This window comes from Littorina saxatilis, linkage group LG1 (assembly GCF_037325665.1).
Source record: "Littorina saxatilis isolate snail1 linkage group LG1, US_GU_Lsax_2.0, whole genome shotgun sequence".
NCBI lineage: Eukaryota > Metazoa > Mollusca > Gastropoda > Littorinimorpha > Littorinidae > Littorina > Littorina saxatilis.
Genome location: NC_090245.1, coordinates 16043663 through 16058662, shown reverse-complemented (window position 1 = coordinate 16058662; position 15000 = coordinate 16043663). Strand labels below are relative to the sequence as shown.

The window sequence follows — 15000 nt, the reverse complement described above, 5'->3', positions numbered from 1 at the left end:
ATCTTCTTCTCTTTCTTCCATTTTATCTTCTTCTCCCCCTGTTCAGTCTTCGTCTTTTCCTTCTTCTTCTCTATCTTTTCCTTCTTCCTTCTCCTCGCAAACGTCTACCAGTGAAATGGCCCTTTCAGAAGCCCTTCAGGAACTAGTTGCTCAATTGGTTTGTTTCTGTTGTACATGTACTCAGTACTGGTTTGTTTTTTTCAGGTTTGAAATGTCGCAGAAGTTTCCCCCCAATAGCAGAGGCAGCATGCTTCTGAAGCTGGCTTTGAATCAGCTCAAAGCTACAGCAGGTAAGCTTCGCAAAACACATTTCAGAAGAACAAAAACATTTCAGACTTTACATTCACAGCGCTGTGACTGTGAGCATTTCTTCTTTATGTGGAAGTTTGTATAATTATGTGGCCGTCCATGATACTGGGAAACTGATTTGGTACACAGATGTTTGGGGTTTATGGCAGCTGGGACATGATATGATAGTGGAATTTAGATGCTTGAAACAGTTTGGCTGAAAAATGGGTTTTTGTTGACGCAAGTGCTGATCATGATGTTGGTTACATGGTTTCCAAGTTGATTCTCTGTCACCAAAACAATTTTATAGCAAACAACTTTGAACTGGATCACATATAAAGCTACAATATATGAGAAGGGCATAATAAAAGAATGGCATTATTAACAGCCAATAAGTGTTTTCTCCAAAATCACACCTGTGATTACACAACATTGTGTAAATTACATGGAAGCCATGCCCAGTATCGTGGATGGCCTCATATACATATATGAATAAGGAGCGTTTGACTACAGGTGAGAGATTAAATATCAATAACAGGGTTTCCGTATTCGCCCCAAATAAGACGAACATACAAACAATACAAAATGTAAACCTTCAACGAATAGCTGCCTGAAATTCAGTGAAAATTGCCTGAAAAAAAAAAGTTTTCACATAACATTTTTTCTGTGTGGTGGCAGAAACTCCTAGTGACGGCATTGTACAAGTGGAAGAGGTGAACAAAACGGACAATAGGACCAACACCATTGGCTTCAATGCGCGTCCGGGACGCCCACCTGAGCTTTCACGCAGTCTAGGGCAGGGTACGAGGCAAGGATTTCATCAGTCAGCCGAATCTGCTGGAGGTGAGGCCTTCATCTTTTCTGTATTCTTTTGTATAATCAGGTGTGAAACTTTTCAGGTTCCCAGGCATTATTAAATTCTGAAAGAGCTATATATATATATACAACAACAGCTGCCAGGTTTCACCCATGTATAATTATTTGCTTTGAATTGATGGGTATTTGAACTCTCAGAAACACATTAGTTCATTTAGTACATAATGTCCTACGGCCTTAGTGCCTATTAAGTTAGTGCCTATGTAAAAACCATGGGTTGTTTTGCACCCACGAGGTACTGCGCGTAAGTTTTTTAGCGGGTATTGCGAAGGTTAACCCCTTGTCTATCGATCGTAGAATAAGACGTGTCGTTGTATCATCCCATGTCTGGATCAACAGATAGAGGGGTAAAGCAAATTCTCAGAAAGGGACAAAGTGAATTTGAAAAACTCAATTGTGCTATGTTCATTGTATTTTCTTTCTTATTTGCAGGCCGAGATAGGGATGAGAAGTCCAGGGACTCGGAGTCCAGCAGGATGAGGCGCTCTCAGAGCTGCTCCCCTGGAGACAGCGACCGCAGCGAAAGGTCATGCAGGTCAAGGTCCAAGGAGAGGGCAAGAAGGTCACGATCACCCAGAGAGGATAAGCTGAAAGAAGAGAAGGAGAGGGACAAGGAGAGAGACAGGAGCAGAGAGAAGGAACGAGACAAAGACAGTGGGCGAGACAGATGCAGCAGGGACGACAACAGAGACAGAGATCCCGTTCGCACAGACAGGGAGAGGTCTTCCGGCCAAGAACGAGACCGTGACCAAGATCAGTTTGAGCGAGAGAAGAGAGACCGTGACCGCAGCCCGAGAGAGAGCAGGAGCAGAGAGGACGACCCAGACAAAGAGAGGAAAGATAGAGATTCGGAGGGGGACAGTGACAGCGGAAGAGACAGAGGTCGGGGCAGAGACGAAGGAAGGGGGAGGAACAGAGACAGAGACATAGACGCAGGAAGGGATAGAGACGGAGGAAGAGACAGAGATAAGGGAAAAAAAAGGTACCGAGAGCGAGAGGGCAGACAGCGAGAGAGAAACCAGGAGAGAGAGGACGAGGTCCGCTTTGTCAAGACCGGCTGGAGGTCAGGCGGTGACTGCGACAGGAACCGAGAGGACAGTGGGGGCCGGGGTGGTCACCGTGGCAACGACAGAAGGGACTTCCCTGGGCGCCAGGGATGCCCACCTCAGTCTTCACGCAGTCCAGGGCAGGGTGCCAGGCCAAAGACCAGCGACGGAAGGCGAGGATTTCGTCAACCAGCTGAACCTGCTAGAGGTGAGGCCTTCATCTTTTCTATATTATTTTGTATAATCAGGTGTGAAACTTTTCAGGATCCCAGGCATTTTTATATTCTGAAAGAGCTATATATACAACAACAGCTGCCAGGTTTCACCCATGTATAATTAGGTACCGGCAGTCAAAAAATGAGTCTGAAAAATCTCCTAATGTTTTGAGATGTTCTTATTCTTCTGTATAAAACAAGAATAACAAAACAAAAAGTAAGGTTCTATCTCAAATACTTCCTGAGATATCTGATTTTTAAAGTTTACAGTTAGCGTTAAGCGGTGCGTATTCACATTTTCTCCATTTTTGAGGTCACACACCATTTGAGTACTAAGTAAATGCCCATCTTAAACAAGTTTATCTTGCTAACATGTGCCTGCAGAACACAAAAATATCAATGAAATAGGATAGGATGTAGAGATACACTTGTACTGAAGCTGTCAATATTGAAAAAAAGGCTATTTGGGGGCGTGGCAAATGGCAGAAAATTGATAATTGGGCACGTTTAGGAATTTTTTTAACAAACAAAAAGACATCAAAACACATTAATTCTTCTGATTTCTACTCTCAATAGTATATACTTAAGAAATCTTCAATTACAGACATGTGGTTGTCTTCATTCAGTCACAATGAGGGAGCCAAAATCAGGAATTTCACCATTTTGACAGGCGGAAATGAAGATCGGAGGAACCCTGAAATATGCAAACTTTAACTGCCTGTAACTTTTGAACTACTGGACAAATATGCATCAAATTTTGACAGCAGTCACAAAATGCAACATACTCTTGGATACATCTCTTTTGTGGAAATTGAACACACCACTTTTGAAAGTTAATTCTTAAAAATATCAGAAAAAAGTAAAGACCTTCTGTAACGAAACTGAATCACAAATGACAGAAATCCACTTACTCACTGATTGTGATCTGCCTGGTTTTACTTATCAACAGTACTTCTCCACATACAAGTTATATTGTTCCTGGAGAGTGCTGTTTGGGACATGCCACATCCGTGCATTTGTGGAGATCGGTTCTAACAAAAAGTCCCATGCAAACACAAACACACTGCTGACGGTGTCACTGTCTTCTTTGGCTGGCCAAGAAAATCTGTTGTTGTCCAGAGAGCTCTTCTTTAAAAAGTTTACTTTTGCCTCATCTGCGCTTAGAATGTTTGTAACAGTGCCCACATGAAATGTTTCATCGTAGAACACTGCCACTGTCTGACCTGTCTGGGCAAATGAAAACCCGTCGCTATCTACTCGCTGGTCGTTCTCATGCTCTGAAGCAGAGGAGTCGGACTCTGATGGCTCGTCTTCCTCATCAAGGTTGTTGTCCACCCTGTCCCTGTGTTCTGGGAATGGGTCCTGGGACGCAAGGAACTCCTTCAGAGACTGTTCCAGGCCTGGAAGGTCCTGTGTGAGCTTCAGAAGCTCAGACTTGAATCCCAGGACATGCCGGAAAAAGCGAATCTGGGTCTTCAGAGCAGCCAGTTTTTCTCTTTGCAGAGCTTTTCGTTCTAGCAGCCTGTCGACATCACCAGCACTGCTGCAGGCTCCCCCATCTTGACGGATCTCTTGAGCAATATCTGCCTTCTCCCTTGCCTTCTTCTGTCGATCTGCCTCTGTCCGCTGCTGCTGAAGCTGTAGCTTCTGTCTTTTGCTGGCTTTCACCTCTCTGTCATTCTCTCGGTGACGCTTTCGCATTTCAGGACCACTACTGGATGCATTCAGAAGAAGTTGCCTTTGTTCCTCATTGGACTTCTGGTTGAACCAAGCCTTCATTGTTTTGTTCCGTTTCAACATGGTCAGAGTGCTGTGGTGGTGGACTGAGGAGTTGCGGTGCGTGTAAATGGAAATATCGAGATCCCCAAAGCAGGCTTCTCCCAAGAGGTTGGTGATGTGTGAATGCCGCAGCCGCTCCAACACTTGTGGATCCTGAACAGCATGGTATCGGCCACCAGGCAGGAAGTCGTCCAACTGTCGCTCAGTGACAGCAACAAAGTTGACACAGAAGTGGCTGAAGGCACGCTGCACTTTCTGTTGTGTCGCCTCATCCAGATCTAGGAGTGCTGCAAGTGACGATGCGTCTGGTACTTGGATACTGAAGAGTGATGGCACATGGGGGCTGAAAATGGAGGCACTGTCATCTCTCCACTCTCTCAGCTGTGCGTGCAGCTCCACAACAGGCAAGAAAAACTCTGCATAGCTCGTCTCCCCAGCACACAGTAGAGTCCAGTAAGGTCCTGTGATCCTCTCGTAGACCATGGCAAGCGTGGCAACAAAAACGTTCACCTCTTCACTCTGGGCATCCTTCAACACACTTTCCAGCTTCTGGTTCCTGCTCGGCATGTAATCTGACAGGAACTCTATGATGTCGTCACGGTGTGCCAGCAGCTTTGTTGCACCATAAAAGATGCTGTTAAACCGGTTAGATTTGAAGCTTGGCACAGTAGACGTCTTGTTGGTCATCTCACAGTATGCAAGCCATGCATCTCTGCAGCCACATTGATCATCGCCCCTGGGTCCTAGAACCTCGCAGGCCATCCGCACATAGCGAACAGCTGCTGCCTCCTTTGCCTGCCAATGTCCAAACTGAGCTGCGTTGTCTCGGCCAATACGCTGCTGCCCCCACTCGGTCTGTAGTTCTTTCAGTGACTTCTCTGCACTTGTGCCTGAAACAGTCAGAATTAAGAATATAAGATACAGCATTCAGTGATTCACACACATTTGCTGACATTGTAGAGATACAAAGTGATACTAGATAGTAATACAGAACAAACACACAGTTTAAAATACAGACTTAAAAATGTATCATTTACACATTACATTTACAGCACACTCTGCATAGAGGTTAACCTTTATAATAGACACAGACACTGATACAGTGAAACACATGTACAAAGCTGTGAAATGTGTTTACTCACCAAGTCCAAGCAAGTAATGGGCGTTGCAGTACAGGAACTGGAGATCCTCCTCTGTCCCCAGGGTTGCCTTTCTGAGGTCGTTGAAGTCTTTCTTCATGAGCTTGTTTGGAGCGGCTCTGTCAGACATCAGTCCTGAACACTTCTGCAGAGCTGCTTTGAAGCAGCGTTCTGTGTCGTCTTTGTCGTAGACTTGCGCCACTTCTTGGAGGAGACTGACGGTAACATCCACAAGAGTCTTGGCGTCTTCTGTAGCTACCTCTGTGAATCCACAGCTGAGGGACCCTGCACTTGTGGTCACTTGTTGACCCACATATTTCCGGTGGTCCCGTGTTGTTCCGTCAAAATGAATATCAAAATTGTCAGAGTCAAGCACAGTCTCGGCAACATGGTATTTAGCCAGGTAGTGCCCTTGATCCGCAAACCGCAGAGATGTGCGTTCAGATGGTACATCTTTGTCGTCGATATCGGTGTGGAACAGATTGCGCGCAACTGTTTGGATGACATGGCCACTGTTCTTTGCAGAAACCCCACAAGAAATGAGTCCAATGGTAGTTTTGATGACATCATGCGTGAATTTCTTCCTGGGGCCCTCCTCTGTTGTCTTCACAGTATGTACTACAGCTTCTTCAAGAAGATCAGCAGTCAGCTGATTATGTCTGTCCAAGTCTTGTTGTCGCTTCTCCTTCACACTGTTCAATTTGGCTCTCAGACTTGAATTAGCAGTCTGACACAACTTGAGTTTGTGCTTCAGACGCTCAATTGTTTGAATGCACCCACCATCCTCATGATCTTTCAGATTTTCTTCTCTCTTTTTTAAGTTGGTTTCCTGCCTTTTCAGTCTCTTGTAAAAGTTTGTTTGCCGAATTTTGCCGATGTACTCCTTGGCACTGCACAACTGGGTTTCCACACATTTTATGTGAGATGCACTACGTTCAGCTTTGCCTTGAAGTTTTGTCAAGTCTGCCTGCAAGATGGTTACGCTTTGAGTTTTCTCTTTGAGAAGGTCCTTGTAAATCATCTCTCGGTTCTTTGCTTCCAACAGACTCCCACTGAGCTCTTCATTGCTCCTGCGTAGTGCAGCTAACTGCCTGCCACTTGATGCAATCTTTAGATGAGTCAATTCATCTCCGGTTGGATGGTCAGCTGGGGGTGTTGCAGGTGCATTCTCTATTGCACAAGGCACAACAGACGGGACAGTAGGCATCGCAGATACCAGGGGAAAATGAGACTGCTGTTGAAATAAATAGTCTTTCAGCTTCGCCTCGTTGTTGCCTCTGTGCAGACTTTTAGAGAAAGTGTCATATGGTTTGCGTACTTTGTCGAGTCTTGCTCTAAGCTGCTTGTCAGACAAGTCTGAAATGTTAAGTCCAACATGTGTAAACCACTGCCTGCACAAAGTATGCCTCTCGTCTTTCTGGAACATGAGTAAGTCAATTAGTGTCCCATTTGTCACTAGTTCTGTAGGGCTGGGCAGGTCACACAGAGAGTCAGGAGACAGAAGATGGCGTCTTGTAAGTCACAACTTCTGCAAGAAGGGCCCAATGTTTCTGGTATTAATTTCCTCGCCCACATCAGCATACACAAATGCAACAATATCACCTTCACTAGAGTGGACTTCAGCAGCTTGTTTGTTTGCACGCCTGACCTCTTCCTTCAGGGTTGTATGAAGAAGAAGACTGTTGTCACAGATGGAAGAAAACAGAGTCTCCATATCCTCCCATGATTTCCCAAGCTGAAGCCGCAACTGATCAAGTTGGATGAGGAGACGATTTGTAAGGACTTGATGCTTGGGGAGGGCAACTTTTCTTCCTCGTCCTGCGCTTGACATCCATCTGCTTAGTCGATCAAAGTTGTCATCTTCTGAATAAAATAAAAACAAAACTCATGAGTAAATTGACATCTTTAAATCAAATGGTTTGTCTCATCTGTGTTTTGTTTTGAACTCTATGATAATAGTTACTTCACTTTTGCTCTAAAAAATTTTTTTTAAAAGAGAGAGAGAGAGAGCACTTAAATGTGGACTTTTGCACTTCTAAAACTATATCTGAGAAGCAATTGCGTGTAAACAAGGTGCACTTTTCACGTAAAGAATTATTTCTTTCAGGCTACAACACGAAAAAAGCCAAATAGTAGAAAACGAAACCTGACTGAGTTATTCTTTGAAACCTTCGACGCCTTACTTCCGGTCTAACACTTTCGTACACAACAGTCAATATCTACGCTTAAATGTGCCATCCTGTTACAATAATGACAAAAATACTATCAAATAAGTTCAAAGTATCAACCAAAGTACATAAAGTCAACAGGAAAGACAGCAAGAAAAATAAAAAGCTTCGACACCAGTAGCGTATGAGCGAAACACAGTACAATTTCAGACCGGTCCACTTCACCACTTTGATTTACAATCTACACGAAGATACAGACAAGAGAAACAAAATATAGGCCTAAGCTTCTTTAGATAACTTTAATACAACAAAACAAAACAATATTTACCGATGAAAGGCCTGAATGCGTTGAGCCAAGGGTAATCTGTACTGTTCTCAATCGCAGCATTTGAACCTCGATTCGCCATTGTTGACATGCGAACATGTGTGTGGTTTGAATGTGAAGGTCGGCTTTCCCGGCTTGCGATTGGCTCCCATTGACCTGACCTCTTAGTTTCGTATATCACTGTTTTCAGCAGAAAACAAGCTTTCCAGCGCACTATAAGACTTGCAGTGTATTTTGTACGGTTTGTGAGATACAAAGGTTTAAAAACAAGCAATAGTTTTGAACTAAAAGTTCAAAATTTTCCATCCATTCTTTGGGAATAAAACTTATACGAAAACAATCTACAGGAAGAGATGAACCAAAATATGGTAATTATATGCTAATTTGAAGGTTGTGGGGTCAAGCAGAAAAGAATTTCCCCAACAGCTGTAGATCGTGGTTCAAAGCAACGCGAGAAAAGGAGCGTCAGCCACCGAGGGATTTGCCGACCGTGGTCAAGTTTGGAATTAAATTTCTCTCTCACACACTCATATTTGACAAAACAAGACACATTAATAAAAGATTGAAAAAATGATCTTTATTTTGATACCATTTTTTTTAAAATTTGGTTAGTAATTGCTGAAGCAGAGTAAGTTGAAAAGTGCCATATTTCACTCAAGTTTTGCCTTTCCCGCACTGCTGCTGATAGCACTGCCGGTACCTAGTATAATTATTTGCTTTGAATTGATGGGTCATTGAACTCTCAGAAACACATTAGTTCATTGAGTGTAATGTCCTTTGGTCTTACCTGACTGAAAAGTGTTTTGTAAGTGTCTGATGTGCATTTTTTTAAAGTTTTTAGATGACCAGCGCTTTTTAATCATATGTGTGTGTGTCCATGCATCTTAACATCATTGTGGGGTAATGTGTGTATTTAATCCAAAGCCAAGGTTGTGGTGGTACACACACATTGAGAGGTAGTCATTGTGTTAGCTCTGACAAATCTGTGCGTCTTTTTCAACTTCAATTTATGTTTCCTTCATTGTCAACCATATCTGAAAGAGAACACTACTGGGCAAAGAAGCAAAAATGAAGCGGTGCACACTTTCATATGATTGTGTGAAAAATATTAAACTGTGTGTGTGTGCGTTCATCTACCTTACGTTAGCAGGTAGTGTGTGTATCTATTCACTGGGTCTATGGGGTATCTAAAATTTATGAAGAAGGGGTGCACACTATCCCCACCTTTTCCATTTCCATTGATCCCTATGTGTAACCTACATTCATACCAAGTTTTATCAAATTGTCCTGAATTCTGATCAGTGTCTGATGTGCATTTTTTTTAAAGTTTTTTAGATGACCAGCGCTTTTTAATCATATGTGTGTGTGTCCATGCATCTTAACATCATTGTGGGGTAATGTGTATATTTAATCCAAAGCCAAGGTTGTGGTGGTACACACACATTGTGAGGTAGTCATTGTGTTAGCTCTGACAAATCTGTGCGCCTTTTTCAACTTCAATTTATGTTTCCTTCATTGTCAACCATATCTGAAAGAGAACACTACTGGGCAAAGAAGCAAAAATGAAGCGGTGCACACTTTCATATGATTGTGTGAAAAATATTAAACTGTGTGTGTGTGCGTTCATCTACCTTACGTTAGCAGGTAGTGTGTGTATCTATTCACTGGGTCTATGGGGTATCTAAAATTTATGAAGAAGGGGTGCACACTATCCCCACCTTTTCAATTTCCATTGATCCCTATGTGTAACCTACATTCATACCAAGTTTTATCAAATTGTCCTGAATTCTGATCAGTGTCTGATATGCATTTTTTTTAAAGTTTTTAGATGACCAGCGCTTTTTAATCATATGTGTGTGTGTCCATGCATCTTAACATCATTGTGGGGTAATGTGTGTATTTAATCCAAAGCCAAGGTTGTGGTGGTACACACACATTGTGAGGTAGTCATTGTGTTAGCTCTGACAAATCTGTGCGTCTTTTTCAACTTCAATTTATGTTTCCTTCATTGTCAGCCATATCTGAAAGAGAACACTACTGGGCAAAGAAGCAAAAATGAAGTGGTGCACACTTTCATATGATTGTGTGAAAAATATTAAACTGTGTGTGTGTGCGTTCATCTACCTTACGTTAGCAGGTAGTGTGTGTATCCATTCACTGGGTCTATGGGGTATCTAAAATTTATGAAGAAGGGGTGCACACTATCCCCACCTTTTCCATTTCCATTGATCCCTATGTGTAACCTACATTCATACCAAGTTTTTATCAAGTTGTCCTGAATTCTGATCAGAGTATCTTAACAACCTTAACATGTATTTTTGACTCACATGCGAAGCAAAGTGAGTCTATGTACTCACCCTAGTCGTCCGGGCGGCCGGCCGTCCGTCCGTCCGTCCGAAAACTTAAACGTTGGAATTTTCTCAGACACTATTAGGCCTATCAGCACCAAATGTGGCATGATGGTGCATGGTGACAAGGCCTCAAAAAACATACATGGTAACTTGACCTTGCATCAAGGTCAAGGTCACAGGGGCCATAAATGTTGTCTCAAAAACAGCTATTTTTCACATTTTCCCAATTTTCTCCCAAGCTATTGATAATGGCTACCTCACCTATACGTGGTTTATAGATCAAAGTAAGCCCTATCTTTTGATATAAGTTTGGTTGATCTTGCTGCAAGATCAAGGTCACAGGGGTCCTTCAAATTTGGATTGTATGCATATTTTAAAGTGACCTTGACCCTTAACTATGGAAGTTAACTCTTCCAAACTTTCCTAATTGGGTGAGGCACATGTTATTCTTTCATACTGATACACTTTTGGTTACGTATCTTCAAGGTCAAGGTCACTTTGACCGCTCTGAATTGTGACCAAAACAGGTCTGTGAACCACTAAAATTGACCTTGTCTCTTGGTAGAAACTCATACTAAACACTGTTGTGCTTCTGGTTGTTAAAATTAACAGTCTTGTCTTGGGTGACCTTGACCTTGGGTGAAGGTCATGTGTATTTAGGTAGGAAAAATTTGCAAAAGTTGCAAAAAAATGTGTTCTTAGTGTAATTTGCCATGTTGTTGTTTGACCTTGACCTTCAAGGTCACTTGAAAGTCAAGGTCATATTGAGGTCAAGGTCATGCATGTGAGTCGTATGAGCTTTGCTCTTGTTTTTTTCTTTGGCCTAATTAAATCTGTTTGTTTCCAGAGTGGTCTTCTTACAGCGACTCGGACGATGACTATCTTCCCGGCTCAGAAGATGACACTGACTCGAGCAACAATGACGCCACAGCACCATGTGGAGTGCCAGGGACCACCAGTGAATCCGATGAGTCCATCATCTTTCCCTTTCTACGTAAATCTGATGGTTAGTTAGTCTCATCCTTTTTTTATTAGCATTCGTATTACGTTAAAAAGGTTGAATAAGGATTACATGTGGATAACAATCATGTAGTTTCTAAAAAAGAGGTAAGTTTTCTTTGATAAGTGTTTTTGTTTTGTTATGGAATTTTTTGTTGTATTCCATTGTAATTAAAGACTGAGGTATGTTGACAGCAATTTGAGCAAGTAATAAAGTTAACATGAACGGTGTGGGGGTGGGGGTAATCATGTGTAATGTTACACTGATTGACTGCACATGCCTATGCCATGTACATTCTATTGGTCCACGGCAAACTGACCTTTGACATCGGCCATTGTCGGAGATGTGATCGAGCGGTGGGACCATTTTGGTTTCACCAATTCCGAACTCTGTTTTTAGTTTGTCTGTCTGCTGGGCTATAAGCAATATGTAATAATATTTCTGACTCTAGCTAAAAAAAATTCAGTAAGTTGTGAATAAAAAAATAAAAGTATGCGTTCTTGTGTGTGTGTGTGAACAGGTGCAAGGTGGTCACCAGGTATTCCATCTGAATCTCTAAAAGCTGCAGGTCTCTACACCTCATCACAGCCACCCTCTTCTTCATCGTCCAGAAGCATCACTCGACCAAGCGGGAGTAAATCTTCATCCCAGCCAGCATCTAAACCTTCATCGTCGACCAATACTCGACCAAGCGGCATAAGAATCCATATTGCCGCAAATACAAATGGCAAAAGAGTGTACGATAAAGAGAACTGGTGCAAGTTCTGTAACTCCCCAAGCACCAACCTCGCTAAACACCAGTTTTCGAAACATAAGAAGGAACCTGAAATAGTGGAAATTTTGTCTAACCCCAAGAACTCAGCAGAAAGGCGTTTTCTGCTGGAAAGAGTGCGGAACCTTGGTAACTATTATTACAACTGTCGCGTTCTTAAAAAAAACAAGGGTAAACTAATACCCTGGCGATCACCCTCAGAAAAAGTGAACCCTCTGTGCTACATCCCCTGTGAATTTTGCCTGGGCTTCTTTGTAAGAAACGAACTGTGGCGGCACCAACAACGCTGCAAATTCCGGAAAACTTCAAAAAACGGAAGAAACGTCATATCCAGAGCTGAATCTTTGCTTCCATCCAACATGGAGTGCAGCGGAGGCTAGAAGGAAAACATTTTTGATGGCATGCATTCTGATGGCTTCACTTTTGTTGCTAAAAGAGATCACCTCATTGTGAAGTTCGGCGAAAAACTGTATCAGAAACATGGCCACTTGCAGCACAGACGACAATTCATGCGGCAAAAAATCAGAGAGCTTGCCCGGTTCTTGTTGGTAGCCAGAGAAGAGGACTCTACAATCACAGCACTTCAATCTTGTATTCGTCCCGACAAGTTCCTTGTGGTGATTTCTGCTGTCAAAAAACTCTGTGGGTATGATTCACTCACACATGTTTATGAAAATCCATCACTGGCCCTTAAGATTGGGCATTCTCTCAAGAAGTGTGCGACAATTCTGAGAAGTCAAGCACTCATAGAGGGAAACAGTGAACTGCAGCAAGTGTCTGCGGACTTCGTGGATCTATGCGATTCTGACTGGAAAGAACACATCTCATCTGCTGCCCTCTCAACATTGGCCTCAAAGCAAAACAACAAGCCACATGTTCTGCCACTGACGGAAGACATGAAGAAAGTGACAAAATATATGGCGGAGGAAAGGGAACGGTGCTTGAACACCCTGAGGTCAGAGCCAACAGTTGCAGCATGGCATGCTCTTGCTAAGGTTTCACTGTCGAACATCATCATGTTCAATCGTCGCAGGAGTGGTGAAGCTGCCAGGATTTTGCTTACAGACTTTGAAGCGGCAAAGGAGAAAACATGGCGGACAGGTAGCTCCGCTCTGCTGCTCGTGGCTGTGAATTTTGTGAAATCTACATGTGCTACTGTCAACTTTTTTCCGACAGCCGCGTCAGCGATTTTGACAGGACCATGTCAAAATTGTGTCATGTTCATTCATTTTGTTTTCCTACTTTGTATAAAAACGTTTATGACCTCTTTGTTTACCTGCTTTTCGCTATAGCTTTCCCCTGTTTTTCGCTCCTTAACCACTGTTGTTCCCTTTTAGAGAGAGAGACCCGTTCACTGATGCTTGTCCCATGCCTAGCTACCGATGCCCAGCCCTGGTTCTTCTTCTTCAAAGAAGTTGTAACCTAAATTTTGAATGCCTTTAGACATCGTTAATTTCAGATCCAGGGTTGGTTGTTTTTACGCAATATCGGTCAGGTGCTCGCAAAAATTGTTTTTTCTTGATCTTGACACCGTCCTGGTATATATGTTTTTAGTTTTTCACGGACAAAATGGTTTTCGAACAGCTCTCTTCATCTTTTTCCATGCACATTTCTTGTGTGTGTACTACGAGAAAAATATTGAATGTTTCAACTCCACACCCTTAAACCCCATACCCGACTCAAAATCGCAACCTTCCTATTTTAGTCAACCAATTGGAAGTAAGCGTTACGGGCATATGCTTTGGAACATTATATTCGTGCATAGTTTTGTGACACATGTTGAAAAGATATTCCCGTTTCGTTTCCGATCTATGTTTTTGAATGTCCCAGTGCGTCCCTATCGCCAATTTGTTTGAATGGTAGTGATGTGCAAGTATGGATCCGGTGGTTTCACCATGAAATTTGACAGTAAGTGACTTTTTTGACTCTCATACTTTTTGTTCTATACGTGAATTAACAGGGTGCTCATGGATGATATCTTTAGTATACACACCTGATTCATTTTAGAAGTGAATTGTGCTGTTTAAATTCGTATTTAAATTGAATCGAAACGTAACAGACCGATTTCTTTGTGCACCCTGTGCGGGGCAGGTAGGGTATGGGCAGGTTGGGTCAGTGACTCGACCTGCCCCGTCATTACCCAACCTGCCCCTTCTTTACATATAGAGAATACTACATGGCTTGCTGTGTCGTACCAGATTTACACGAGTTTTTTTAATTTAATATTGAACTGCGAGCGAAAGCCATGTAGTATTCTGTTTATCCTACATATTTTACTTACGTGTATTTAACTGAAAATGTCCTGCAGTCGAGGCATTGTAAAAGCTGGTTGGCCTTGAGACCTGGGTCAATGATCGGTACTTGCAATCTGAACGCAGCTGCCTGTCCAGACACTGACCTTCTTACCCGGGGTCAATGACCGAGTTTTTATATGAGAGGAAAGTCTCTGAAGGATTGGTCAGCGCAGAATAAGATAAGAGAGGGGTTGAAGTGAATAGCGCAAAGAGGGGGGAGGGAGGGGGGGTAGTAGCTATTTTGACTGCTGATGCAATCGCCAGCGGCTCGTGGCACTGGAGGGGTGGTGACACGGTCAAGTGAGGCGGAGAGGGGTAGCTGTCTAGCCACTGTGTCTGGCCTTGATTGGTGGTAGTCCTGAGTCCTTCTCAAAGTGGGGGGGGGGGGGGGGGGGGATGAGTGGGCAGTAGAGAAGTGACAGACGACTTTGTGCTTCAGCGAAATTTGAACCCGCACGGCGGGCGATTTCAGCAGAATTTCGAACCCGCCCGACGCGATTTGAACCCGCCGGGGGCGATCGGGCGACCGCCAATATTCAGCCCTGTAAGCAGTGGAAAAACAGGTCCCTGCCAGACTTGCTTGACATGACCTCATTTACATGATATACACACGTGTGATTTGAACGATTATTATCTCACGAGTGTCTCTCTCACGTATGTAGGATAAATTTGTTATTGCATGAAATATGAATCATAGGTGAATTTGTTTGTATGTACGCGCGCGATTGTGTGTTGATGGGTGCGTGT

At 43.1% G+C, this 15000-nt stretch overlaps 3 protein-coding genes across 5 annotated transcripts in view; 2 read left to right on the top strand and 1 right to left on the bottom strand.

Annotated features, from left to right (window-relative positions):
• Positions 1-15000, top strand: part of LOC138962908 (trafficking protein particle complex subunit 8-like) — a 97616-nt gene that overhangs the window by 31787 nt on the left and 50829 nt on the right. The gene's annotated exons all lie outside the window — the stretch shown is intronic.
• LOC138962932 (uncharacterized protein DDB_G0284459-like) overlaps positions 1-15000 on the top strand; it is a 16900-nt gene that overhangs the window by 1375 nt on the left and 525 nt on the right. Inside the window, exons 2-6 of the mRNA XM_070334904.1 lie at positions 205-290; positions 967-1131; positions 1597-2418; positions 11035-11193; positions 11708-15000. The exon at positions 11708-15000 is cut by the window's right edge and continues 525 nt beyond it. Of these exons, the coding sequence (XP_070191005.1) occupies positions 205-290; positions 967-1131; positions 1597-2418; positions 11035-11193; positions 11708-12339 (1864 nt within the window). The 3' untranslated portion in view covers positions 12340-15000. The remainder of the gene's footprint in view (positions 1-204; positions 291-966; positions 1132-1596; positions 2419-11034; positions 11194-11707) is intronic.
• Positions 2468-8133, bottom strand: LOC138962922 (uncharacterized). 2 transcript variants are annotated; one of them, XM_070334882.1, is made up of 3 exons: positions 7840-8133; positions 5347-7206; positions 2468-5094 (listed from the first exon to the last, which is right to left on the bottom strand). In XM_070334882.1, exons 2-3 carry the CDS (start codon positions 6767-6769, stop codon positions 3368-3370), a joined length of 3150 nt encoding a protein of 1049 aa, XP_070190983.1. In that variant the 5' UTR covers positions 6770-7206; positions 7840-8133; the 3' UTR covers positions 2468-3367. The 2 variants fall into 2 exon arrangements, with proteins under 2 accessions (XP_070190983.1, XP_070190992.1); XM_070334891.1 differs by lacking the exon at positions 7840-8133 and having other exon boundaries at positions 5347-7300.